At 42.4% G+C, this 23,837-nt stretch overlaps 2 protein-coding genes across 13 annotated transcripts in view; one reads left to right on the top strand and one right to left on the bottom strand.

The window, feature by feature from the left end:
* Window positions 1–383: 383 nt before the first annotated feature.
* GGPS1 (geranylgeranyl diphosphate synthase 1) lies at window positions 384–17,460 on the bottom strand. 6 transcript variants are annotated; one of them, XM_058430603.1, is made up of 4 exons: window positions 17,329–17,460; window positions 9,386–9,478; window positions 3,119–3,189; window positions 384–2,884 (listed from the first exon to the last, which is right to left on the bottom strand). In XM_058430603.1, the coding sequence occupies exons 2-4, from the start codon at window positions 9,453–9,455 to the stop codon at window positions 2,123–2,125; spliced, it is 903 nt and encodes a 300-aa protein (XP_058286586.1). In that variant the 5' UTR covers window positions 9,456–9,478; window positions 17,329–17,460; the 3' UTR covers window positions 384–2,122. The 6 variants fall into 6 exon arrangements, with proteins under 6 accessions (XP_058286586.1, XP_058286588.1, XP_031992332.1 ...); XM_058430605.1 differs by lacking the exon at window positions 17,329–17,460 and adding an exon at window positions 16,895–17,008; XM_032136441.2 differs by lacking the exon at window positions 17,329–17,460 and adding an exon at window positions 16,045–16,253.
* ARID4B (AT-rich interaction domain 4B) overlaps window positions 16,436–23,837 on the top strand; it is a 166,625-nt gene continuing 159,223 nt past the window's right edge. For 4 of the 7 annotated variants that reach the window (XM_032136438.2, XM_032136436.2, XM_032136439.2 and 1 more), the window contains exons 1-2: window positions 16,918–17,057; window positions 17,858–17,912. In XM_032136438.2, the coding sequence (XP_031992329.1) occupies window positions 17,907–17,912 (6 nt within the window). In that variant the 5' untranslated portion in view covers window positions 16,918–17,057; window positions 17,858–17,906. Of the gene's footprint in view, window positions 16,568–16,630; window positions 16,891–16,917; window positions 17,058–17,464; window positions 17,668–17,857; window positions 17,913–23,837 lie in introns of those variants that run through there. The other 3 variants (XM_058430602.1, XM_032136437.2, XM_058430601.1) reach the window with 3 other exon arrangements.

Here is a 23,837-nt window from a genome sequence, read left to right as displayed (position 1 = left end):
TGAGGCAGCTGGATCACCTGAGGTCAGAAGTTTGACACCAGCCTGGCCAACATGGTGAAACCCCATCTCTACTAAAAAAAAAAAAAATATTAGCCAGGCAACATGGCAGGCATCTGTAATCCCAGCCACTTAGGAGGATAAGGCAGGAGAATTGCTTGAACCCGGGAGGTGGAGGTTGCAGTGAGCCGAGATCGTGCCACTGCACTCCAGCCTGGGCAACAAGAGTGAAACTCCATCTCAGAAAAACAAACAAAAAACAAAAAACAAAAATTCCCAATTTAATGACAAACATTTCTGTTATTGACAAAGGCAAGATAAAATTGACAAATGAATAATGAAGAACACCAGGCCAAAATTAATTTGATAGGCAAGGAACAAATCTACTTAAGCAATTTTTATACTTAAAAGTAGACATTTTAATTTGTTTCTATAGTCAGTTAGATTTTTAAAAATAATGTTTTCTAAAAGTATGGGTTCATAAAGTTCAACTTTCCATATTATAACATCAATAGCCATGCTTTTAACAGGTTTCCTTATGACTATTAAAATGGGAGATTTAAACTATTTTAAAAGTTACTAAAGACAGCACCCAACTTTTCAAAGATTTAGGTTGAATGCTTGGGTGAGGATTTCTCATACAAATATATGGTAAATAGATCCTAAGTAACACACTATAGAACCAATCAAGCAAAACATGTTTCTAAGGGAAACAAACTTTCATTCTGGGATGTCAACAAATCAAATACTGAAATCAGCTTTTTTTTTGGCCTACCTCTTGGGCCACAGATGACTTCAGTGGCTTGGGTCTAGAAATTATAGAAAACTGGTAACAAGGTCAGGGTTAAGGCACTAAAAAGCTAATTAGTGCTTGATATTAAGCCTTTGGTTACTTTTCAGTCAGGCCCTTTCAGGCTAACACTTTCTTTCCTTTAATCAGGGCGATTAAAGATGCCTACTCACTTTCCATTCAAGCACCTATTGTCTTCAAGGGGGATGGTGATGTGGGCGGGAAGGAAAAGGGCGTTTTTCCATGCTTTTGTATTTAAGGTAAGAAAACAACCCTTTTAAGATTGTCACTATCAATGATGGGGAAATATAATAAGGTTCAAAGGTTCCCTTCTAAAATATCCCATACACTCTTTTTCCACTTCCCAATTGGAAAGGGAATGCTGTACCCATATACTAACCAGTTTGGGGCACATAAATGTTCCATTACAAGGGAGAAAAAAAGATTTAGACTAGCATGTGAATTTCATCAAGCAGAGACACCTTGGTTAAAAAGCAAAACTTGTGGGGTGGAGAGGAAGGAAAAAAGGAGAACGTTAAGAAAAAGGACCAGAGTGCTTACTGTTTATCATTATCAGCCTTTTCACAGAAGACTTCAGTGAGGGTGTTTCCAGGGGGGAAAAGTGAGATATTCTTTTTTTTTGAGACGGAGTCTCGCTCTGTCGCCCAGGCTGGAGCGCAGTGGCGCAATCTCGGCTCACTGCAAGCTCCACCTCCCGGGTTCAAGCAATTCTCCTGCCTCAGCCTCTCCGAGTAGCTGGGACTACAGGCGCCCGCCACCACGCCCGGCTAATTTTTTTGTATTTTTAGTAGAGATGGGGTTTCACCGTGGTCTCGATCTCCTGACCTCGTGATCCACCCGCCTCGGCCTCCCAAAGTGCTGGGATTAGAGATATTCTTTACAGCAGCCATTTAGGAGAAAAAAAGATTTGTGGTCTTTGGGCCAGCTAGCTAAAAGAAACTGGCTTGGAACTGCCCAGATAGTACAGTTAGGAAGTGTATGGATAAAAATTCCTGGAAGTGAGCCTTTTTTATTGATGGAATAAACACAACATTGATGGTAGTAGGGTAGAGTTGGTGGCAATGTCCTGTCACTGCAATTATGACATTCAAATGAGACCTACATAACTGTGGCTGCTTTTGATTCTTTCAACTTTGAAATTTGATTATCTGTACAGAGGGGCTTCTAAATGAAAACGAATTCACTTGCACCACCCCTACTCACCTATTTACTGTTCCTGGAGAATAACAAATTTTTTAAAAGGTGATAAGGCTAAAAGACAAAAAAATGATTAACTAAAATAAGCTATGAGGCCCAATCAAGAATGGTGTAACATTATTCATTTTCTTCTTTGAACATCTTACTTAAGTGTTTTATTAGGGCTACTAGCTCAGGGTTCCCACCACGTGCATCAATCTGTTTATAGGCTTTAGCTTCAAGCTCTTTAAGAGTATTACGAGTGTATTCAAAAGAACCTACATCTTCAAGATAATGTACACAGTATTTTTTTATATCTATGTTTTCTGTTCTCTGGCGCAAGATATTCTGCACCTGGGTGCTTTCAGGCCTTGACCAAATAGCATGAATAGTAGGAAATGAGAACTTTCCCTCTGTTAGATCTTCACAAAAACTTTTGTTTTCACTATATTCCTTGGAGTGTAGATTAGCATAATCATCCCTAATTTGGAAAAAGAGCCCAAGTGTATTAAGTAGTGGTTTTAAATCTTCTTTGTAATCAGAGAACAACTGCATGAGACCTACTGCTAATCCAAACAGTCCACCTGTTTTCTGCAGCACCATAGCTTTATATTCTTCTTCAGTGGGACAAGTGTAATTATCCCTCCAGTAAATATCTAGGCCTTGTCCCTGATGGAGTTCCAAAAGCTGGCGGGTAAAAAGCTTCACTGCATCTGGGTGATCAAGGGTTAAGACTTTCTCCAAGCCAAGGAAATACACATAATTGGCAGAATTGATGACAGATGGGATTCCATAGATGCTGTGGGCCACTGGAAAGCCACGTCGGAGTTTTGAGTTGTCTTCAATATCATCGATGAGTAAACTGGCATTATGCAACATTTCCGTCACTTCAATAATAATCTAATAAAAAAGAATTGAAAATTTCACTTATTTGAACTATTCAAAACTTACATACTCAGTTTAACAGATTATGAAAGTCTCAGGTGTGTTAATTTTCACAACTAATAAATATTTAGCAACCTCAATATAAAATAATATCTTGCATGAGGACTAAATTCAATCAAGAACTAGGATTATTTTTATGTGACAGCTATTAATTTCTTGGGGATTAATGAGATTACAGTTGCCTAATACCTGTAGCTTGTCCTCTGGAACTTTCAGCCAATGATTAAATGCCTGTGAAAGTTTGGTTCTCACTTGTTTACCTGCAATTTAAAAATAAAATGTGACAATGTGATAAGTGTTTTAATTATGAGTATTTTAACTACAAAAAACACATTCAGAAACTTCCTTTAAATTGATCAGACTTGCTAAATCCAGCCTCATCAATCCATTACCTACTGCAGAGCTTGCCTTGCACTGTTCAATAATCCATTCTCAACCACTCCGAAATCCGGATCATCAAGTGCACAACCTTCTAAAATTAGGGCAGGCATGGAAGACTCTAAAGTACTTCAGTGGCCTACTAGTCCACTCTTTTCATCTGAACTTGAATAAACAATTTTAAAAAGTAGCGTGGGCTTTTAGGACTTAGGACCTAATTTCTTTCGTTTTTTGAAAAGGAAGCTAGTTTATTTACTTATTAATTATTTGAGAGACTTCCTCTGTTGCCCAGGCTGGAGTGCAGTGGTGTGATCTCGGCTCACTGCAAACTCTGCCTCCTGGGTTCACATGCTTCTCATGCCTCAGCCTCCTGAGTATCTGGGACTACAGGCACACACCACGACTGGCTAATTTTTGTATATTTTGTAGAAAGGGGGTTTTGATATGTTGCCCAGGCTGGTCTTGAACTCCTGAGCCCAAGCGATACACCTGCATCGGCCTCCCAAAGTGTTTGGATTATAGGCGTGAGCCACTGCTCCAGGCCAAGAAGCTAGTTTAGTGTCAGTTAATTGGCACTACCTATTTTACATAACTATAGGTACTGTTAATAAAATATATTTTACTATTACTTCATAAAATTACCTCTTGAAATTATCTGTTTCTCCTTTAAATTAAGGTTTTAGAGATGGGGAAGCTCTGCTGCTTTCCTTTCAAAAAATGAGATCATCATGCACTGAGGTATTCCCTTTTAATATCCTGAGTTTAGTCAAAAGCTAATCTTATTATTTTGACTAGGGACATTCATTTTTCAGTATCTTCTTTTTTTCTTTCTTCCTTTTTTTTTGAGACAGGGTCTCACTCTGTCACCCAGGCTGGAGTGCAGTGGTGTGTTCACAGCTCACTGCAGCCTCCACCTCCTGGGCTCAAATGATCCTTCCACCTCAGCCTCCCGAGTAGCTGGCACTATAGGTGCAAGCGACCATGCCCGGTTAATTTTTGTTTTTGTAGAGACAGTGTCTTCTCATGTTGCCCAGGCTGGTCTCAAACTCCTGGGCTCAAGTGATCCAGCTGCTACAGCCTCCCAAATTGCTGAAATTACAGACGTTGAGTCACCTTGCCCAGCAGTATCATCTTTTTCTTATACGGAAAGCTCAAGATAGGTCTTTTTTTGTTTTGTTTTTTGTTTTTTGTTTTTTTTTTTTTTTTTTGAGACGGAGTCTCATTCTGTTGCCCAGGCTGGATTGCAGTGGCATGATCTCGGCTCACTTGCAACCTCCGCCTCCCAAGATCAAGCTATTCTCCTGTCTCAGCCTCCTGAGTAGCTGGGATTACACGCATGTGCCACCATGCCTGGCTAATTTAAGATAGGTCTTTGCATAGAAGTTATCACTAGAAGTCATTGTAGTCATATATAATGGAATGATAGATTAAAAACCATGGGCAGTTCACTTAGTAAAAATGTTCTATAAGTTTTCTGCTAAATGAATGCATGGTAATAACATCCTAATTTAGATAAGGTTTCAGGAAAATGGTTACATAAAAAGTTAAAACTAAAATACTGTTTTCTTTTTTTTTTTTGGAGATGGAATTTCGCTCGTCACCCAGGCTAGAGTGCAATGGCGCGATCTCGGTTCACTGCAACCTCCGCCTCCTGGGTTCAAGCGATTCTCCTGCCTCAGCCTCCCAAGTAGCTGGGATTACAGGTGCCTGCCACCACGCCTGGCTAATTTTTGTATTTTTTGTAGAGACGCGGTTTCGCTATGTTGGCCAGGCTGGTGTCGAACTCTTGACCTCAGGTAATTCACCCGCCTTGGCCTCCCAAAATGCTGGGATTACGGGTTTTTTTTTTGGAGACGAAGTCTTGCTCTATCACCCAGGCTGGAAAGCAATGGCACGATCTTGGCTTGGCTCACCACAACCTTCGCCTCCCGGGTTCAAGGGATTCTCCTGTCTCAGCCTCCCGAGTAGCTGGGATTACAGGCGTGCACCACTACGCCTAGCTAATTTTTTGTATTTTTAGTAGAGACAGGGTTTCATCATGTTGGCCAGGCTGGTCTTGAATTCCTGACCTCAGGTGATCCACCCACCTCGGCCTCCCAAAGTGTAGGGATTACATGCGTGAGCTACCGCGCCCGGCCATTTTTTTGTATTTTTAATAGAGACAGGGTTTCACCATGTTGGCCAGGCTAGTCTCGAACTCCTGACCTCAAGTCGTCCACATGCTTCAGCCTCTCGAAGTGCTGGGATTACAGGTGTGAGCCACTGCGCCCAGCGTTTTAGTATTATTTTTGAGACAGGGTCTCGCTCTGTCACCCAAGCTGGAGTGCAGTGGCACAATCATGGCTCACTGCAGCCTTGACCTCCTAGGCTGAAGCCCCCTGAGTAGCTGGGACTACAAGAACAAGCCACCATGCCTGGCTAATTTTATTTTATTTATTTATTTTTTGTAAAGGCAGGGTTTTGCCCTGTTGCCCAGGCTGGTCTCAAACCCCTGGGCTCAAAAGCAATTTGTCCCACTTGGCCTCCCAAAGTGCTGGGATAATAAGTGAGCCACTGCACCCGGCCTGTATCACTTAAACACATTTTTTTGAAGATGAAAAACAGAGTCTCAATGTGGAATTTCGTTTTTTTTTTTTTGAGACAGAGTCTGGCTCTGTCCCCCAGGCTAGAGTGCAGTGTCACCATCTCGGCTCACTGCAAGCTCCGCCTCCCGGGTTCACGCCATTCTCCTGCCTCAGCCTCCCGAGTAGCTGGGACTACAGGCGCCCGCCACCATGCCCTGCTAATTTTTTTGTATTTTTAGTAGAGACAGGGTTTCACTATGTTGGCCAGGATGGTCTTGAACTCCTGACCTCGTGATCTGCCCACCTTGGCCTCCCAAAGTGCTAGGATTACAGGCTTGAGCCACCGCACCCGGCCTCAATGTGGAATTTCATTTTACTTTTGAATGTTATATAGAAAACAGTACAATATATGACTTATTTTTGAGGTACTACAGTTTTAATATTTTTTTCCCCTCTGATGACATGCTAGTGTTTGCCTGATACTTTTAAGTTCCTCCCCCCACTTTTTTTTTTCTGAGACGGGGTCTCCCTTTATCACCCAGGCTGGGGTGCAGTGGCGTGATCTTGGCTTACTGCAGCCTCGACCTCCCAGGCTCTGGTAATCATCCCACCTCAGTCCCCCAGGTAAGCTGGGACTACAAGGGCGTATCACATGCCTGGTTAATTTTTTGTATTTTTAGTAGAGACAGGGTTTTGCCATGTTGCCCAGGCTGGTCTTGAACTCCTGGGCTTAAGCCATCTGTCTACTTTGGTCTCCCAAAGTGCTGGGAGCACAGGTGTGAGCCACTGCGCCTGGCTAAGTTCCGAAATAATTTCTAACACTGAGACTAATCACAGAGATCTCTCAAAATTAAAAGATTACTGCTTCCTCTTTAAAATCTAAACATTATTGTCTCTCTTTTTGGAGCCCTTCTTCCTCCACTGCCAGCTTCATCTCTCCCTAATCCCACCCTTCACCTCATCTAGGGTCCCATACTAAGGCAAATAAACAAACAGAAACATAAGATGACAGCAAGTATGAGAAATTTAAAAATAAAAATCATTTTCTTTACTAATTTCAGAAAATCCTTTTTTTTTTTTTTTTTGAGACAGGGTCTCACTCTGTTGCCCAGGCTAGAGTGCAGTGGCGTGATCTCAGCTCACTGCAATCTCTGCCTCCTAGGCTCATGTGATTCCCGTGTCTCAGCTGGGACTACAGGCATGTGCTACCATACTTGGCTAATATTTCTATTTTTAGTACAGGCAGGGTTTCACCAGGTTGGTCAGGTTGACTTCAGAAAATCCTGATATCATTATTATTATTTATTAGCAAGAGTAATATTACAACAGTATAAATGACCTGGCACACCTCTAAGTTACTTTAGTAACTCTGAAGCTCTCTGTAAAAAAATAAGTGTGTTATGTGCATAGTACAATGTCACATTTCTTTAGTAGTATCTTTTGAGGTTGTATTCCATCATGGATCAAGAACGTACTTGAATAAAAAGGTGAGGTGCCTAATGACAATTTTAAATATGTTATCTAATGTCTTAAAGCATTATTTCCAAGTAATGAGAATTAAAAAAAAAAGTCATAGAAGGTGGTCACAGCATAAGTAAGCATTACGGTTAAAATGTAACCGTAGGCAGTCCTTGCTTTGTAAGTAGCAGAGTAAGAGACATTCAAGCGATGCTTGTTAGACTTTTGTCAGCACTGATAACTGGCTTGCTATTGCCAGCCCAGTTCCAGCTAGTGTTTGTGAACGTGTTCTAAAGGATGTCTGGCAGTAAGAGCTGGGTAGAGTGAAAGTGAAACTGTGCCATGTTTCTCACTGGGAGATACTGAAATAAGTTACTAACTGCTGGATAAATGTCACTCAAAAGCAGTCTGTTGGCTTTTTCTTAAACAGTGGGCAACCTTCCCTTTGAATTCTCCATTTCTGTCATTCCCTCATTCTTCTCATGCATTGACATTAGCAGGTGAGTCTCTATTAGGGTCTGCCAAAATAAAAATGACACTAATTATGGTTTCCAAGGTGTAGCACAGGAGCTAGCATTCTTTTGGCTTTTATCCTTCCCAGGCTCATGAAGAACAGAAATGCACACATTACCACAGAGATGTGCTCATAAAGAAAGGTGTGTACTTTAGCACAGAAATTTAAAAGTGTCTATTGAGACTGAATTGAGAGCATCATTAGAGTTTAGTCACAGTATGGCTAAACAGGTTTTTATGTTTGTCAAATAATTTACCAACTTTAATATTATTTCTTCTTTTTTAAAAAATGTTTAAAACAGAGAGGGGGACTTGTTATGTTGCCCAAGGTGGTCTCAAACGTTTGGTCTCAAGCAATCCTGCCTTGGCCTCCCGAAGTGCTGGGAATACAGGTGTGGGCTACCACACCTGGCCTATATTATTTCTATGAGAAAGAATATTCTAATACAAATGATTTTTTATTACAATAACCCCTGTTTATTCTATATTCATGAGTTTTTGCTTATTATCATTTCCAGACAGGTGTTTTTTTTGTTTGTTTTTGAGTAGGAGTCTCATTCTGTTGCCAGGCTGGAGTGCAGTGGTGCAATCTCAGCTCACTGCAACCTCTGCCTCCCAGGTTCAGGTGACTCTCCTGCCTCAGCCTCCCGAGTAGCTGGGACTACAGGCATGCGCCACCATGCCCAGCTAAATTTTGTATTTTTAGTAGAGATGGGGTTTTACCATGTTGGCCAGGCTGGTCTCGACCTCTTGACCTCATGATCCGCCCGCCTTGGCCTCGAAAAGTGCTGGGATTACAGGTGTAAAACACACACGACACGTGAGGCAGGAAGCCATGTCCAGGTGGCACACCCTTACACAGGAATAAAGTGGGCTATGTTTCCAAATACTGTGATTTTAGATACATTATTATTTGGCTCTCAAAGGAACTAGTAGTATATGAAATGCAGTGTATGTGTGAGATACTGGAAAATACAGACATAGAAGGTAAACTTGAACATGGATGGTAAATAAAGTGTTCTACTGTTAAACAAATCTGCACAACTTCCCCTAATATCTAAACAGTGGGGAATCTGAATGCGTAATATCCATAAAGAATACAACCTCCAATGAGATGCCAAAATGTTTTAGGTATTTTTGTTTTTTAAGGTATGTTAAATAATTGGATATGTTTTAAAGGGTGCCTTCAAAAATTACGTTTCTTTTTAAGAGACGGGGTCTCACTATGTTGCCCAAGCTGGAGTGTAGTGGCTATTCTCACAGGTGTGATCATTGTGCACTACAGCCTTAAACTCCTGGGCTCAAGCCATCCTCCTGCCTCAGCCTCCCAAGTAGTTGGGACAACAGGTGTCTATCACTGCACCTGGCAAAAATTACCTTTTAATAAAGAAAAAATTATGTTTTATTTATCATTTTTCTCATATGCATCACCTTAAATAGAAAATCTCAACAGCTAGCAAGTCTAACCTTTTCTATTTGCTAACATTTGAACAACCACTACTGTATGAAAATGACCCTATATGGACTGTAAGTGAAGTATTACCTGGTAACTGAAGTAAGTATTTATACGGTTCTAGAAGAATTCTTTGGACTGTTTCTTGAGTCTTCTCCATTGGATTTAAACTCCAAAGCTAATCTGTCAAAAAGGAGAAACATAAAGATCACATGAAACTAATCATCTTTGAGTGTCAAACTGCAAAGGAATTTGTATTTCAAGGTGTTTGTGAAAAGACACCTAGTTTGGTTTAAAAAGAAGATTCTGTTGCCAGGCATGGTAGCTCACGCCTGTAATCCCAGCACTTTGGGAGGCTGAGGCGGGCGGATAGCTTAAGCCCAGGAGTTCAAGACCAGCCTGGGCAACATGGCAAAATCTTGTCTCTATTAAAAATATGAACAATTAGCTGAGGTGGGTAGATCACGAGGTCAGGAGTTCGAGACCAGCCTTCACACCATCTCTACTAAAAATACAAAAATTAGCCGAGCATGGTGGTGTGCGCCTGTAGTTCCGGCTACTTGGGAGGCTGAGGCAGGAGAATTGCGTGAACCTGGGAGGCAGAGGTTGCAGTGAGCTGAGATCACACCACTGCACTCCAGCCTGGGCGAAAGAGTGAGACTCCAGTCTCAAAAAAACAAAAAAAAGATTCTACATCTACGAAGGCTTGAAAACATGTTAAGTGAAAGAAGCCAATCTCAAGAGACTACATATTGTATGATTCCATTTATACGAAATGTTCAGAATAAGCCAATCTACAGAGACAGAAAGTAGATTAGTGGGTAGGAATAGGAATAGGGACTAATTGCTAATGAGTACAGGGTTTCTTTTTGCAGGGATCAAAATGTTATAAAATTAAATTGTGATGGTTGCACAGCCCTGTGAATACATTAAAAACTGCTGAAATGTACACTTTAAATGGGTGGTATGTAAATTATATCTCAATTAGAAAATTCTTCATTCAAGTGATTATATTGGTCAAAGCGTTGTCTTGGTTTTTAAGCTGTTTTCTTAGTCACGTAACTTATATTAAGCTTTTCCTATTTTAATCAACCATAAAAGGCTTAATTTGTTGACGGCAAATGTCAAAACAAATCCAAAGAATTGGAAAGATACCTCTGTATTTAACTGATTACACTAATTAGTAAACATATCCTTTTTTAAATGAGCACTAAGATGAGTATGTTTTACGTATTTAAAATTTAAAGGGATTCTCCCCGTCCCCCTAGTAGTTTCTCTACAATCAATCCATTTCAGAGATTTCTGATTTAAGATACGCATTAACTCAAATGCATTTATATTTATTAAACATATTCCCCTTTATACTGAAATCTGCCTTATTTCAATATTTCCTAGAATAACACTCCCGGTCTTCCTAGGGTCTCCCTGTACTGTTGAATCTCTACTTTATTATTATTTTTTTTTAGACGGAGTCTCACTCTGTCGCCCAGGCTGGAGTGCAGTGGCGCAATCTCGGCTCACTGCAAGCTCTGCCTCCTGCGTTCATGCCATTCTCCTGCCTCCTGCCTCAGCCTCCTGAGTAGCTGGGACCACAGGCGCCTGCCACCACGCCTGGCTAATTTTTTTTTTAATTTTTAGTAGAGACGGGGTTTCACCATGTTAGCCAGGATGGTCTCGATCTCCTGACCTCGTGATCCGCCCGCCTCGGCCTCCCAAAGTGCTGGGATTACAGGCGTGAGCCACCGCGCCCGGCCGAATCTCTACTTTATTTCTTTGTATCTGTTTCTATTATTACTTGTCCTCATATTAGGAATCTTTTTCTAACTGCTCTAGCATCTTTGGCACTTTTATCCTCTGTTTTGCTTCTTGGGACTATGATTTAGTCTTTAGAATCCTGAGCCCACTTCTACCAACTTTTCTACAACAAAAAGGCTAAATGTAATATGGCATCTAATGGCAGTTTGTGGTTAGGGCTGTTCAATGAGTTGCACATCATTGGATTTTGGAATTGGAAGCCACTTTAGAAAGTTATCTCAGTATGCCAGAAGATAAAGCACAAGAATATATTTGCTTGAGTGAGGGCCACTTTTTTTTGAATGAAGAAAATGAAGTTGAGTTCATGTACTTTGTGTTATTCTGATTGCTCAAAGGTCCTTTTTTTTTTTTTTTTTTTTTTTTTTGAGATGGAGTTTCGCTCTTGTTGCCCAGGCTGGAGTGTAGTGGCGCGATCTTGGCTCACTGCAACCTCCGCCTCCCGGGTTCAATTGATTCTCCTGCCTCAGCCTCCCGAATAGCAGGGATTACAGGTTCCCGCCACCACGCCCAGCTAATTTTTTGAATTTTTAGTAGAGATGGGGTTTCACTATGTTGGCCAGGCTGGTCTCAAAACTCCTGACCTCAGGGGATCCACCCGCCTCAGCCTCCCAAAGTGTTGGAATTACAGGCGTGAGCCACTGCGCCCGACCTGATCCTTTTTTTCTAAGTCTGGGCCAAAGACTTAGAAATCTTCAATTTAAATATGCATCTTGTATGATTCTGATATAGCTGCTCGAGAATGTTAGGGGAACTGGAAATAGGTTGCTTACGTGGTACCATACCACACTGCAACTAAGGGGGTGTGGGCTACTGTTATTTATTATAACAGTGAGGATGTGTTCCTTTTTTTTTTTTTTTTTTTTTTTTGAGGGGGGGTCGCCTTTTGGCCCCGGGGGGGGGGAGGGGGACGATCTCGGCTCACTGCAACCTCTGCCTCCTGGGCTCAAGCAATTCTCCTGCCTCAGCCTTCTGAGTAGCTGGGACTACAGGTGTCCACCACCATGCCCAGCTAATTTTTGTATTTTAGTAGAGTTGGGGTTTCACCAGTGTTCCTCGATTTCTAAATTTGCCCAAGTAACTTCATAATGTTAAGTAATAAGTCATCTTTTATAGCCCAGTCACCTGATACTAAGATTTCATCATTGATACTTTCAGGGGTAAGGCAATTCTAGTACTGTAACTTCTTGCTGGCATTAAATTTAAAAATGTAAAATATACTTGGGAGCAGAATCTGACTTTTGTGGATTTATATTATAAATTAATCCACCAAAGACAAGACTTTTGCACATATTTCAGTAAATAAACACACTGATTCATATACATGCAGCCAAGCAAATCCAAAGATCCTGAGTAAATACCAACAACGTGCCACAAAAGTAAAATTTCCAAAATCTTGCACTATGGGTTTATTATAGCACTATTCACAATAGTAAAGATATGGAATCAACCTAAGTGTCCATCAGCAGATGACTGAATAAAGAAAATGTGGTATATATACAATGAATGATTACTCAGAACCCGGGAGGCGGAGCTTGCAGTGAGCCGAGATTGCGCCACTGCACTCCAGCCTGGGCGACAGAGCGAGACTCCGTCTCAAAAAAAAAAAAAAAAAAAAAAAAAAAAAATGAAATCATGTCATTTGCAGCAAAATTGATGGATAGCCCTTACCTTAAGTGTAACAAGTCAGACATAGAAAGACAAATAGTACATCTTCTCAATTATAAATGGGAGCTAAATAATGTGTATTACATGGACATGGAGTGTGGAATGATGGACAATGGAGATTCCAAAGGGTGAGAAGGTGGGAAGGAGGTGGATGATGAAAGATTACTTAATGGGTACAACGTGATTGTATGGGTGATGGACACCCTAAAAGTCCTGACTTCACTACTATGCAATCTATGCATGTGATAAAACTACACTTGCACCCCATAAATTTATACAAGTAAAAATAAACAAATAAAAAACCCCCAAACCAAAATCTAATTATTAGTGCTAGCATTCCACTTTTCCAGCACAATTACGAGTGCAGAAGTACTGAGACTACCCAATTTGGTGACAATCGGGTATTTAATGTTCCTGTTTTGTAGCAGTCAATGAATACAAGGGTAAAATGGTTTGAACCACATTGTCTCTGTCATGTAGTTGTTTTTCTGCTGTGAAATGAGATGTGTAACATGGCAACAGGAGAAAGGAATAAAACTTCTACACATGTATGCACTGTTAGGCAGTTGGTAGGCACATGATAATGGGTGGCTGAAATAATAACACACACATATAACCATCAACTGTGCAAGTGCTTTGATGCTTCCCCATACTGTACACCATCTCATGGGTCACAGAAACCTTTTGAGAATATGATGAAAGCTATGAATCTTCTAAAAAAAAAAAAAAGCCGATGTATGTGCTAATAAGCTGCAAGACAAATGTATACACTGCCACAAAGACATACAACATATAAATTCTCAGAGATCATATAGTCCCTGAATGTTTACATGCACCTCAGATTAAGATCCCCAGCTATGGAATATCTTTACCCTTTAATGCCAAGCAGACAAATATTCATGTTTGTGTTATAATAAGCTAAGACATAAATTCCACTAGCTTAACTCTTTATTGAAGGCATATTACAAATGAAAATTAAAGCACAAAACTAGTGTATAGTTCAGGTTACTCTTCCGGATTGAAAGGCATATTTTTTTGTAGTCTGTTCTTATCTATATGAAACAATCATAAAAAAAAATCAGCACTCCACCAAAAGAAATCATTTTAACAACATGAATTCAAAGAGAAACATCCCATATGGAAAATTTCTACATCCATCTTGACTAGCAATTAATACCAAAGACGTCGCAAGGAAAAAAAGGCTCATAAAGAATCAAATAAGCGAAATAATCAATATACCTACTAGGTAAATACCTATTTAGGTAACCTATTACCTACACTATTTGATCTCTGACACGTTACCTTATTATCAGGGATTGAATCAAGAAAAGAAGATGCAAAACAGGAAGAACGGCTTAGCTAAAAGATTATTATCGAACATAATTAAAGGTAGAATTAAAAAAGCATCTCATATACTTCTCTATTTAAATGTTAGTACCTATCTTTTCTCAACTACAGGTTGGGAGCAAGAATCACGTTTGTATATTTTCTCACAGCCTTTAAAACACATTTGACTGAACTTAAAAATCAATGAGATGCACTTTCAGAACTCCCTTTTGTGTCAAGATCTGTAACAAGTGTACTCTGTTGCATAGAAATCAGAGCTAATCTTTGTTTCAATTCGTAGAGCTTTGTGGTTGATGTTATTTTTCAACTTAAAACACTAATTATGCTTTAAAAAAATATTTCCTTTGCTCACTTAGAGATGTTTAAGAATACTCAACAACTCAATTTCCTTTCCCAGAGGATATTTACATACAAGTATTTTCAGTGGTATAAAAACATAAGAACCTCAATTTTTATAGGTATCGACAACCAACTTGCCTTGTGTCAAATCTTAAGAGTCTAAAGGATTCTACACACCGTGGCATATACTCTCACCCGCCTTTGTTTTTCTTTTAAATCAAAGGATTTCCCAATTTATCACAGCTGGAAATTTCAGCTATCACGTACTAAAGTTAAATGTAAAGAGGCATTACTGTGTGTTACATGAACTCTACTATAGTTTCCTTTTAGAGTGAATAAACTACAGAATACCTCAGTGAGAGTCTGAAACTTCTCACTTTCAAAACTAAAAAGCTGCCAGAAATTTGTTCAAAGAGTGAATTCATAATTATTAATACAAACGCTCCATTCTTTTCACCATGTGAACTACTACGGCTATAGCCTCCTCGTCGGGCTCCCTGCATTTGCCTCTTTAACTCTTCTTTTTTTCGCTTCCTCTACTCTTCAGCCAGGGATGACATTCCAATCGGAGCCATCTCTCCCTTCTGATTGAGATTCCTTGGAAGATATCCCATTGCTATTAGGACAAAACTAAAACTCCTTTACAAAGCCTATAAGGTTCAACACTCCCCCTCATCCCATCTCTCCAGGCTCAGTTCTTCATACTGGAAAAGCTCCCTTCCGCCACAGGGCTTTCCGACAAGTTAGTCTTTTTGTCTGGAATGTCCTTTCCTTTTCTCTTTCCTTAGTTAACTCCTGCTAGTCCTTCAGCTCTCAGCTCGATCCTCACTTGCTCAGAAACCCTTCCTTTCCCTCCCTAAAGAAGCCAAATTCCCTCACATTCTCCTATCACCGTGGAACTCTCCTCTGGGGCACTGCCACAGCGGTAATTTCACATTGTTTTGTTCAGCATCTGTCCGTCTCGCCAGGCGCAGGTGTACGAAGGCAGAGGTCACCCCAGTGGTTGGCGCTCAACACCCATGAAAAAATGAAAGCGCCTTCTAACGCGTTAGACGATGAAACCAGGGCACACAACCTTGCGTCTAAGAAGTGAACATCCCATGCAAACGACTTTTCAAAGGGAAGGGCCTGGTTTGGGAATGGCTAAACAGAGACATACAAATGTGAAGCGCATACTGAATCCTTCCATTCATACTACGGGAGAAAGACGATGGATCTGAAAGAAGCTGCCTGATATAAGCAGGCAATTTCAATCACTTCGAGGCCGATTTTCCACGGCGGCTGGGCAGAGAACTGCAAACGTCTACAGTGCTAGCACAGAGTCCGGAGAGGAAGAAACGGTGAGGTTTCTGCTTCCTCCTCGCTCAGATGCTCCCTTCCGCCCCACTTGGCCAACCCTTCCTCTCCCTCCCCGCTTAAAGCCAGGGGATGGAAAATTCATACACAATCCGGTTCAGCATCCGGGTCCTCACTCTCCTTTCTTTCTTTCCTCTCTGCCCCGCCTCCCAGCCTGCCCCGCCTCCCAGCCTCCCCCGCCCTTCTTCCCATCCGGGTTCCCCCCAGCCACCGCCACTGCCGCTCACAGTTCAACGATGATATCACGACTTTCACGCTGCCGGTCCGGGAGTAGCTGTACCCCGCATCAACTTCCTATTTTATAGTGTGGACTTAGGCTCTTCCCGATGCCCACATGAATCCCTCCCACTACTTCACCACAGAACTCTCCGCCCTCCTCAGCCGCCAGCGACACCGCATTACTTGGTGCAAGAAAATGCGCCATCCCGGTCACACTGCGCAGGCGTCGTTGCCGCCTCCCTACTGCTTTGTTGCCCCGCCCCTTTCACCTCCCCCCCGCCCCCGCTCCGGTCCACGTAGGCGCAGGGCATTGCGGGCCTTGCAGTTCTCGCGGACAAGGATTTGCCCGTTGGCCCCAGAGGCTGGACTTCATTTCCCAGGAAGCCTTGAGGCGTAACTTTCTGTTTCCATAGAACTGGTGGGAAAATGGCGTCGTTGTTTGTATCCAGGGACCAGTAGGAACAGTGTATAGGCGGGTTCTAAAGAACTTTAACCAATCCAAGGTCGTCTAAGAGGCCATTCGGGAAAGAGGTAGGGGAGGGGGGAAAAAAATGTAGGGGAGGGGAAAAAGGGGGGGGGGAACCTAGAGTCGGTGGGGGGGGGAAGCGATGTTTGCCCGTCAGTCGAGTCCGGAGTGAGGAGCTCGGTCGCCGAAGCTGAGGGAGACTCTTGAGCTTCAGCTTGCCGCTGCCACGGCCACCGCCTGGACCTTTGCCCGCAGGGAGCTGCAGAGGGTCCATCGCCGCCGTCCTCTGGAGGGCAGCGCGACTGGGGGCCCGGACCTCCAGTCCGGGAGGGATTTTTCGTCGTCCCCCTCCCCCCAACCAGGGAGCCCGAGCGGCCGCCAAACAAAGGTACCAGTCGCCGCCGCGGGAGGAGGAGGAGCCGGAGCCTCTGCCTCAGCAGCCGCTGGACCCGCCGCCCTTCTTACCCATCTCTCCCCCGGGCCTGCTGGTTTGGGGGGGGAGGAGGAGAGAGGGGACTCTGGACGTGCCAGGGTCAGATCTCGCCTCTGAGGAAGGTAGGGACATTTTCTGGGGCTTTCGTGGTCTCCTAAGGGGGTTCTTTTGGGACTCGCTGGGCCCGGCCAAGGAGCAGAGGAAGATCGCGGTGGTGGTCCCTGCGGCGCCCGAATTCGTGGCCTCGGCCTCCCGGGAATCCCCACCCCCCCGCAGCCGCTGTGTCCGAGCCGCCCCCTGACTGGGCGGCCGCACACTCAGCGGTTTAGCGGCCGCGGTCGGGGGCCCGGGCAGGGTGGGGGCCGTTCCGCCTCCGGGGCCCTCGGCCCTCACGTTGTCCCCGCGGCGGGGCCAGATGTTGATCTCGCTCCCACTTGTCGGGTCTGAGCCCGGAACGGGACGTGGGCAGGGGCTCTGTGGCGGGCCGGTCCTGCCCGCGGCCCACAGGCCCTCCTGGCCCCTCGGTGGCCCCCGGCCGGCCTCTCGCTCGGACGCGGCGCATGGGGGCGCGGACTCGCTCGGCCGGGCGCCGAGGCCCGCGGAGAGAGCGGCCGGCCCCGCGCCGGACGCCGGGCTTGTTGTGAGTTTCTTCTCTGACAGAAATGGCGTCATTGTCGTAGACGGGAAACTCCGTCGGGTCTCGACAATGGGGACGGGAAGCTGCTGAGCTGTGTAGGTGGCTGGGTTTGCGGGGATGGCGGGGCCGGAGGGAGCCCCGAGTCGGCGTGTGATGGTTCGGGGGCTGGCGCCTGGTGCGGCTCTTTCTTCGGGGTTCGGGCGTCGCTCGCTTCCTTCCCTCCGCCTCCGCCAGTGCAGAGGGGTTCCTGTGGTGTTGACTGGGTGTCTTTTGTTTCCCCTCCAGGTGCAGCTGAAGCTGGTGTTTTAGAGGATATCTTGGTCCCAGAGTCATCATGAAGGTAAGATTGCCTGCAAAAAACGAATCTCTGGGGTTATCGAATTCAGGAAGTAGGGGGTTTGGACGAGGTTGTCGTGTGGGGCTTCCGAGTTTTGCAGAGGAAGGTGTGTTTGGTGACTTGGTGATCGAGCCCTTCCCCAGGGAGACCGGGGTCAGCTGGCGGGCTTTGCTGTGGAGTTGGAGGCAGTTATAGGATATCTCAACTGAAGATGATTCTCCCATATTGAACATCTCTTTTTGTAGGGAATGAGAGGAATAACTGCATGAATTAAAGTGTTTTAAAAGGTAAAATAAAAAGCAGGTCAGGTAATCTGACCCTAGAAACTGAACTGAATTGGGGTTCTATCAGTTACACTGATCAAAGAGAATCTTATTTATTGTGTGAACAGTACTGTAAAATTTTAGCAGAAAACTCTTTGACTCGTCACAAAAATAATTTAATTGAAAGATTTAAAAAGAGAATTTTGGTGATCTTACACAATTCAGAGATACCAGTTGTGTCTTGTATTTCCAGGGACTTGGAGTTATATGGTTGATTTTTCTTTATTGATCTGGTTGGTCTGCAAATAAGTCAGAGGCTCTGTTGCATTATGATGTGTGGAAAACTGATGGCCAGGTTCCTCTTAGATGTAAACATGTTAACTGAGTGGAGAATAGGGTCAAAAAATTTGCTTAATTGTTGGAAGAAATGATAATTATAAAAATACAGGTATTTTTGTTACTTGAGAGAACGTGTATATGAATGCTGTCTTTTTTAAACACATGCTAGAATAAAACCTTAGATTTTCGAAAAGTCTGGATTCAACTGGTGGAACTTAGACACTAGCTTGTATTTTTTCATCCATTACAAATTCAGAAGTGCTTGAAAAGGGTAGAGTGTTCACAAGTGTAGAAATGCAACAGATAGCATGTTAGTATATAAACGTTGTCTACTTTTGACAGTTCCTTTGAACTATTTAAAAAAATATTTCACTTGTCCTCAGAATCAAGACTGCTTTGACAGTTCTGCATCCAAATTAAAATTTGTAATACTTGTGTTTGTAGAAGGTAAAAGCTGTGGCTACTTAAATCTTGGTCTACTATACAGAGTAATTAAGTTTAGTCTAATTTTTGTAAGGTTTTCTCTTTGAGTTTGGGATGCTGTAAACTACCTGAAACAGTTTATTCCTATCTCATTTCATGAAGCATAGACATGTTTCAGGAATGAATCCCTTTTGTTAGTCACAAATCCTAGCTATAACTCTTGTGACCTCTGTAAAACAGTGGTGAAAGTGCATTTATTAGGTAACTCGTATATGTACCTTGATGTTGGGTGAGAATTTCTTAAGAAAAGTTTTGGTTTGAATAATAAATAAGTTCAGAAGCCGAATAAATAAAAGGTTTAGTTTGGAGTAAATGTAATCTGTCACAGTTCCCAGTGTTGTAGTGCCTGTCATTTCTTATGTGCTCTACAAATGTTTGGTTAAAAGAAATGTAGTTAAGTTGAAAGTCTGAAATTAAAATGTTTTTTTTCTTCCTTTCGTTTCCTTTTTTTTTTTTTAAGTAGTCTGTTTAAAAAAATGAAAGTATGTTGGAAACTTTAGCCTTAAAAGTTTCTTGGTAATACTAGCCAAATGCAAATTTTTTGGTATCATTTTAGAAATACTAATTTTAAGTGCTCAGCATTACATTCTACTGCATTTGTTGAAAAGGTACTTTTAACGTTAAAAGGAAAAAGCTACTAAAATAAATTTCTAACTTTATGCAAGAACTTCCTGTTATTGTAAGTATAGCAAATCTCAGAATCTGCTAGTAATTATTAGTACTAAAAACTTAGCTTACTTCTTACAACTTTATTTCTTATGTGATAGGAGAAGCTTCTTGTAATTTCTATTTTGCTTTAGCAAAAATTGCAATTCAGAATCTATTTAATGTTGAGTATATTAGGCCTAAATTTTGTTTCTTTTTCTGTGTTCCCAATTTCTTTCTTTCTTTTTTTATTTTTCTTTTTGATATAGAGTCTCACTATTTCACCCTGGCTGGCATGGTCTGTAACTGCTGCCTCCTGGGCTCAAATAATCCTCCCACCTCAGCTTCCTGAGTAGCTGGGACTACAGGCCCACCTGGCTAATTTTTGTAGTTTTTGTAGAGAGGAGGTTTTGCCATGTTGCCCAGGCTGGTCTCTAACTCCTGGGCTCAAGTGAGTCTCCCGCCTCAGCCTCCCAAAGTGCTGGGATTACAGGCGAGAGTCACTGTGCCTGGTGTAATTTCTGTATTACGGTGATCATTGAGCTATAGAAGGTTTTATGTCATTTATTGGATCTCACCAAACATATTTGTACTTTGGAGCAAGCTTTCAAGTTTGAATTGTCTGTTGTATTAACGACAACAAATCTTTAAATTTTATTAAGTGACAGTTTATTGAGGTGATTGAAAGTTAGATTATGTAGTAATACTTTTTAAGTGTTGTTTTAAAGTTTAAGTGTTGTATGTTTTAGTGGTTTTCCCATGTACTACCTTTAAGAATTTATGTAAATAAATACATTCCCATTACTGACTAATATATGCTATATTATTTTTTTCACAGTGTGTTTTTGAGGAATATGATTCGTAATACATAAGGAATTTGTGCTGTAACATAGATTGTGATGTTGGTGTTATGTTGAATTTATTTTTCATGCTCTTGATAGACTTTTAAAAATCATTGGTACTGGCTGGGCATGGTGGCTCATGCCTGTAATCACAGCACTTTGGGAGGCCGAAGTAGGAGGATCACCTGAGGTCAGGAGTTTGAGACCAGCCCGGCCAGCATGGTAAAACCCTGTCTCTTCTAAAAATACAAAATTAGCTGGGCATGGTGGCACACACCTGTCATCCCAGCTATTCGGAAGGCTGAGGCAGGAGAATTGCTTGAACCCAGGAGGCGGAGGTTGCAGTGAGCTGAGGTTGCGCCACTGAACTCCAGCTTTGGCGAAAAAAGTGAAACTCTCTAAAAAAAAAAAAAATAATAATAAAATAAAAATCAGCAGTACCACATTATAAGGAGGTGGTAGATTATTAAAGTTTGTAGATAATTCCAAGACTTCTTTTTATTATGTCAGGTTAATTTTTACTTTTTTTTTTTTAAGACGGAGTTTTGCTGCTGTTGCCCAGGCCGGAGTGCAGTGGTGCAATCTCGGCTCACTGCACCCTCCACTTCCCAGGTTCAAGCAATTCTCCTGCCTCAGCCTCCCGAATAGCTGGAATTATAGGCATGCGCCGTCATGCCCGGCTAATTTTGTATTTTTAGTAGAGACAAGGTTTCTCCATATCGGTCAGGCTGGTCTCGAACTCCTGACCTCAGGTGATCTGCCCGGCTTGGCCTCCCAAAGTGCTGGGATTACAGGCATGAGCCACTGCACCCGGCCGATTTTTACTTTTTTTTAACTCAAACTTTTTTTTCCTGTATCTATATTGTACATGTTATTAACGTCTTTTATTATGTAGCAGTAAATTTTCAATTAAAATGGGCTGGATGGGCTGGACATACCAGAATCTTTAGAGGATGAGTGATTTAGATGATTATACTTTGGCGGGCATGGTGGCTCATGCTTGTAATCCCAGTACTTTGGGAGGCTGAGATGGGCGGATTACTTGAGGTTGGGAGTTCAAGACCAGCCTGGCCAAAGTGGTGAAAACCCCGTCTCTACTAAAAGTATAAAAAAATCAGGTGGGCATGGTGGCGCATGCCTGTATTCCCAGCTACTCAGGAGACTGAGGTAGGAGGATCGCTCGAACCCAGGAGATGGAGGTTGCAGTGAGTCGAGATGGCACCACTGCACTCCAGCTTGGGTGACAGGGAGACCCTATCTCAAAAAAAAAAAAAAAAAAGATGGTTATATTTAGAATCCATGTAGATTGAATTTTCCAGATGTACTTTTCTTTCTTCGACAATGATTGGCTTAGGCCACATGAAAAAATAATGGATTGATTACAGATTCCCTTTTTAAATGCCCTGTGTGTGTGTACATGTTCTCTCTCTCTCTCCCCCCACTTCTACCTTTCTTTCTCTCCCTATCCACTCTGTCACTTCCTTCCCCTCTCTCTCTTCTTTTCCTTCCCTCTGTTGTTTTTTCCTTCCCCCTCTTCCTTCTGTCTCACTCCTTTCATAAGTCATTCATTTAACAACAACCCGTTTCATATATATATCAGGTAATATAGAATGAAGGTGGGTGAGGCATCTGACCTGCTTTCAGGGAGCCCACAGTGTAGCAGAAGATGCAGATAAATAAAGCAAAACTCCTAGCATATCGATTTATGAGTATTCCAACATAAAATAATTGTAGGAAATGCTGTGAGAGGACAGAAGATGGCTAAATCAGAGAGCTATGGAAAGTTTTCTGGTGGAGTTGACATTTAAGCTGAGTGTGAAGGCTTTTGCTAGGCAAAGAAGGGAAGAAAAGAGTTTTTCAGATATAGGATAATGTACTGGAAAATGAACAAAACGAGGTGAAGTATCTGGAAACTGTAAGTAATTTGGTGTGACTGAATTAACTTAAAGCATGATATGTTTGGGTAGGAATTAGAAGCGCAGTGGTGGGAGATGAAGCTGAGTGAGGGAGTCGAAAATTTTCTTGGCCAGGCACGGTGGCTCACACCTGTAATCCCAGCACTTTGGGAGGTTGAGGCAGGTGGATCACCTGAGTTCTAGATCAGCCTGGCCAACATGGTGAAACCCTGTTTCTACTAAAAATACAAAATTAGCAGGACATGGTGGCGTGCGCCTGTAATCCCAGCTATTAGGGAGGCTGAGGCAGAAGAATAGCTTGAACATGGGAGGTGGAGGTTACAGTGAGCAGAGATCATGCCATTGCACTCCAGCCTGGGTGACGAGCAATACTCTGTCTCAAAAAAAAAAAAAAAAAAAAAAAAATTTTCTTGAAAACCACATGGAACCATTGAAAGTTGTTTAGAATTGCTTGAACCCAGTGAGCTGAGATCAGGCCACTGCAAAAACAAGGGGAGAGCTGAATGTAAGGATGGAAATTCCAGGTAAGAAGTCCAAGTGGAAAATGAATAAGGGCCTGAACTAATGCAGTGGAAGTGGAGCAGAGAGGATAGATCTGAGCCTTTTTGAAGTAGAATTCAGGGCCGGGCGCAGTGGCTCGCACCTGTAATCCCAGCACTTTGGGAGGCCGAGGCGGGTGGATCACTAGGTCAGGAGATCGAGACCATCCTGGCTAACACGGTGAAACCCCGTCTCTACTAAAAAAAATATAAAAAACAGAAATTAGCCGGGCGTGGTAGCGGGTGCCTGTAGGAGGCTGAGGCAGGAGAATGGCTGAACCCGAGAGGCGGAGCTTGCAGTGAGCCGAGATCACGCTACTGCACTCCAGCCTGGGCGACAGAGCAAGACTCTGTCTTAAAAAAAAAGAAGTAGAATTCAGGACCTAGTAACTCATTCTGGGGTAGGAGGAAGATGGAGGTTTTTGTCTTAGGAAATTAGATAGATGTTACTGTCATTTGAAGCATGCTGTCATTGGACGTGCTAGTTAAGATGTAAGAGTAAGTAGGTAGGATGAAGTCAGAGGCTTGGTTAATCTGGTGTGAATGTTAACCTCGTATCTATGATATTTGAAGGGATTTAAGATCCATAACATGGCAAATTTTGTGCTATAAATTTGTCCTTTTGATGAATAGGTAATCTTGTAAAATACTAACTTGTTTTCTGTCCAAATTGCTAAATCTTTGTTTATTGTAATTAAAAAAAATACTAGATGTGTACCTATGTCACTGAAGAATGTGTTTTTGCCAAGTCAGCCAGTGAATTCAGTCATTGAACACATTGTGTACCTTCCTTGTACCAGACATTTTTCTGGGTTTTGAGAATGTAGCGGTGAATAGAACAAGAGTTCTTACCCTCATGGAGTTTACTTTCTACTATGGTGGACACACATTAAGAAAAAAA

The sequence above is a fragment of the Hylobates moloch genome, unplaced genomic scaffold, assembly GCF_009828535.3.
Source record: "Hylobates moloch isolate HMO894 unplaced genomic scaffold, HMol_V3 SCAFFOLD_18, whole genome shotgun sequence".
In the NCBI taxonomy this organism is placed as follows: Eukaryota; Metazoa; Chordata; class Mammalia; order Primates; family Hylobatidae; genus Hylobates; species Hylobates moloch.
The sequence above is the reverse complement of the archived record's forward strand: the minus strand, read 5'-3'. Positions and strand labels throughout refer to the sequence as shown.

Coding starts and splice junctions, on each gene's coding strand:
- GGPS1 (XM_058430603.1), bottom strand. CDS start 9,455: ATGGAGAAGACTCAAGAAACAGTCCAAAGAATTCTTCTAGAACCGTAT. Junction 3,190..9,385: donor ATACTTACTTCAGTTACCAG/GTAATACTTCAC, acceptor TTTAAATTGCAG/GTAAACAAGTGAGAACCAAA. Junction 2,885..3,118: donor TTCCAGAGGACAAGCTACAG/GTATTAGGCAAC, acceptor CTTTTTTATTAG/ATTATTATTGAAGTGACGGA.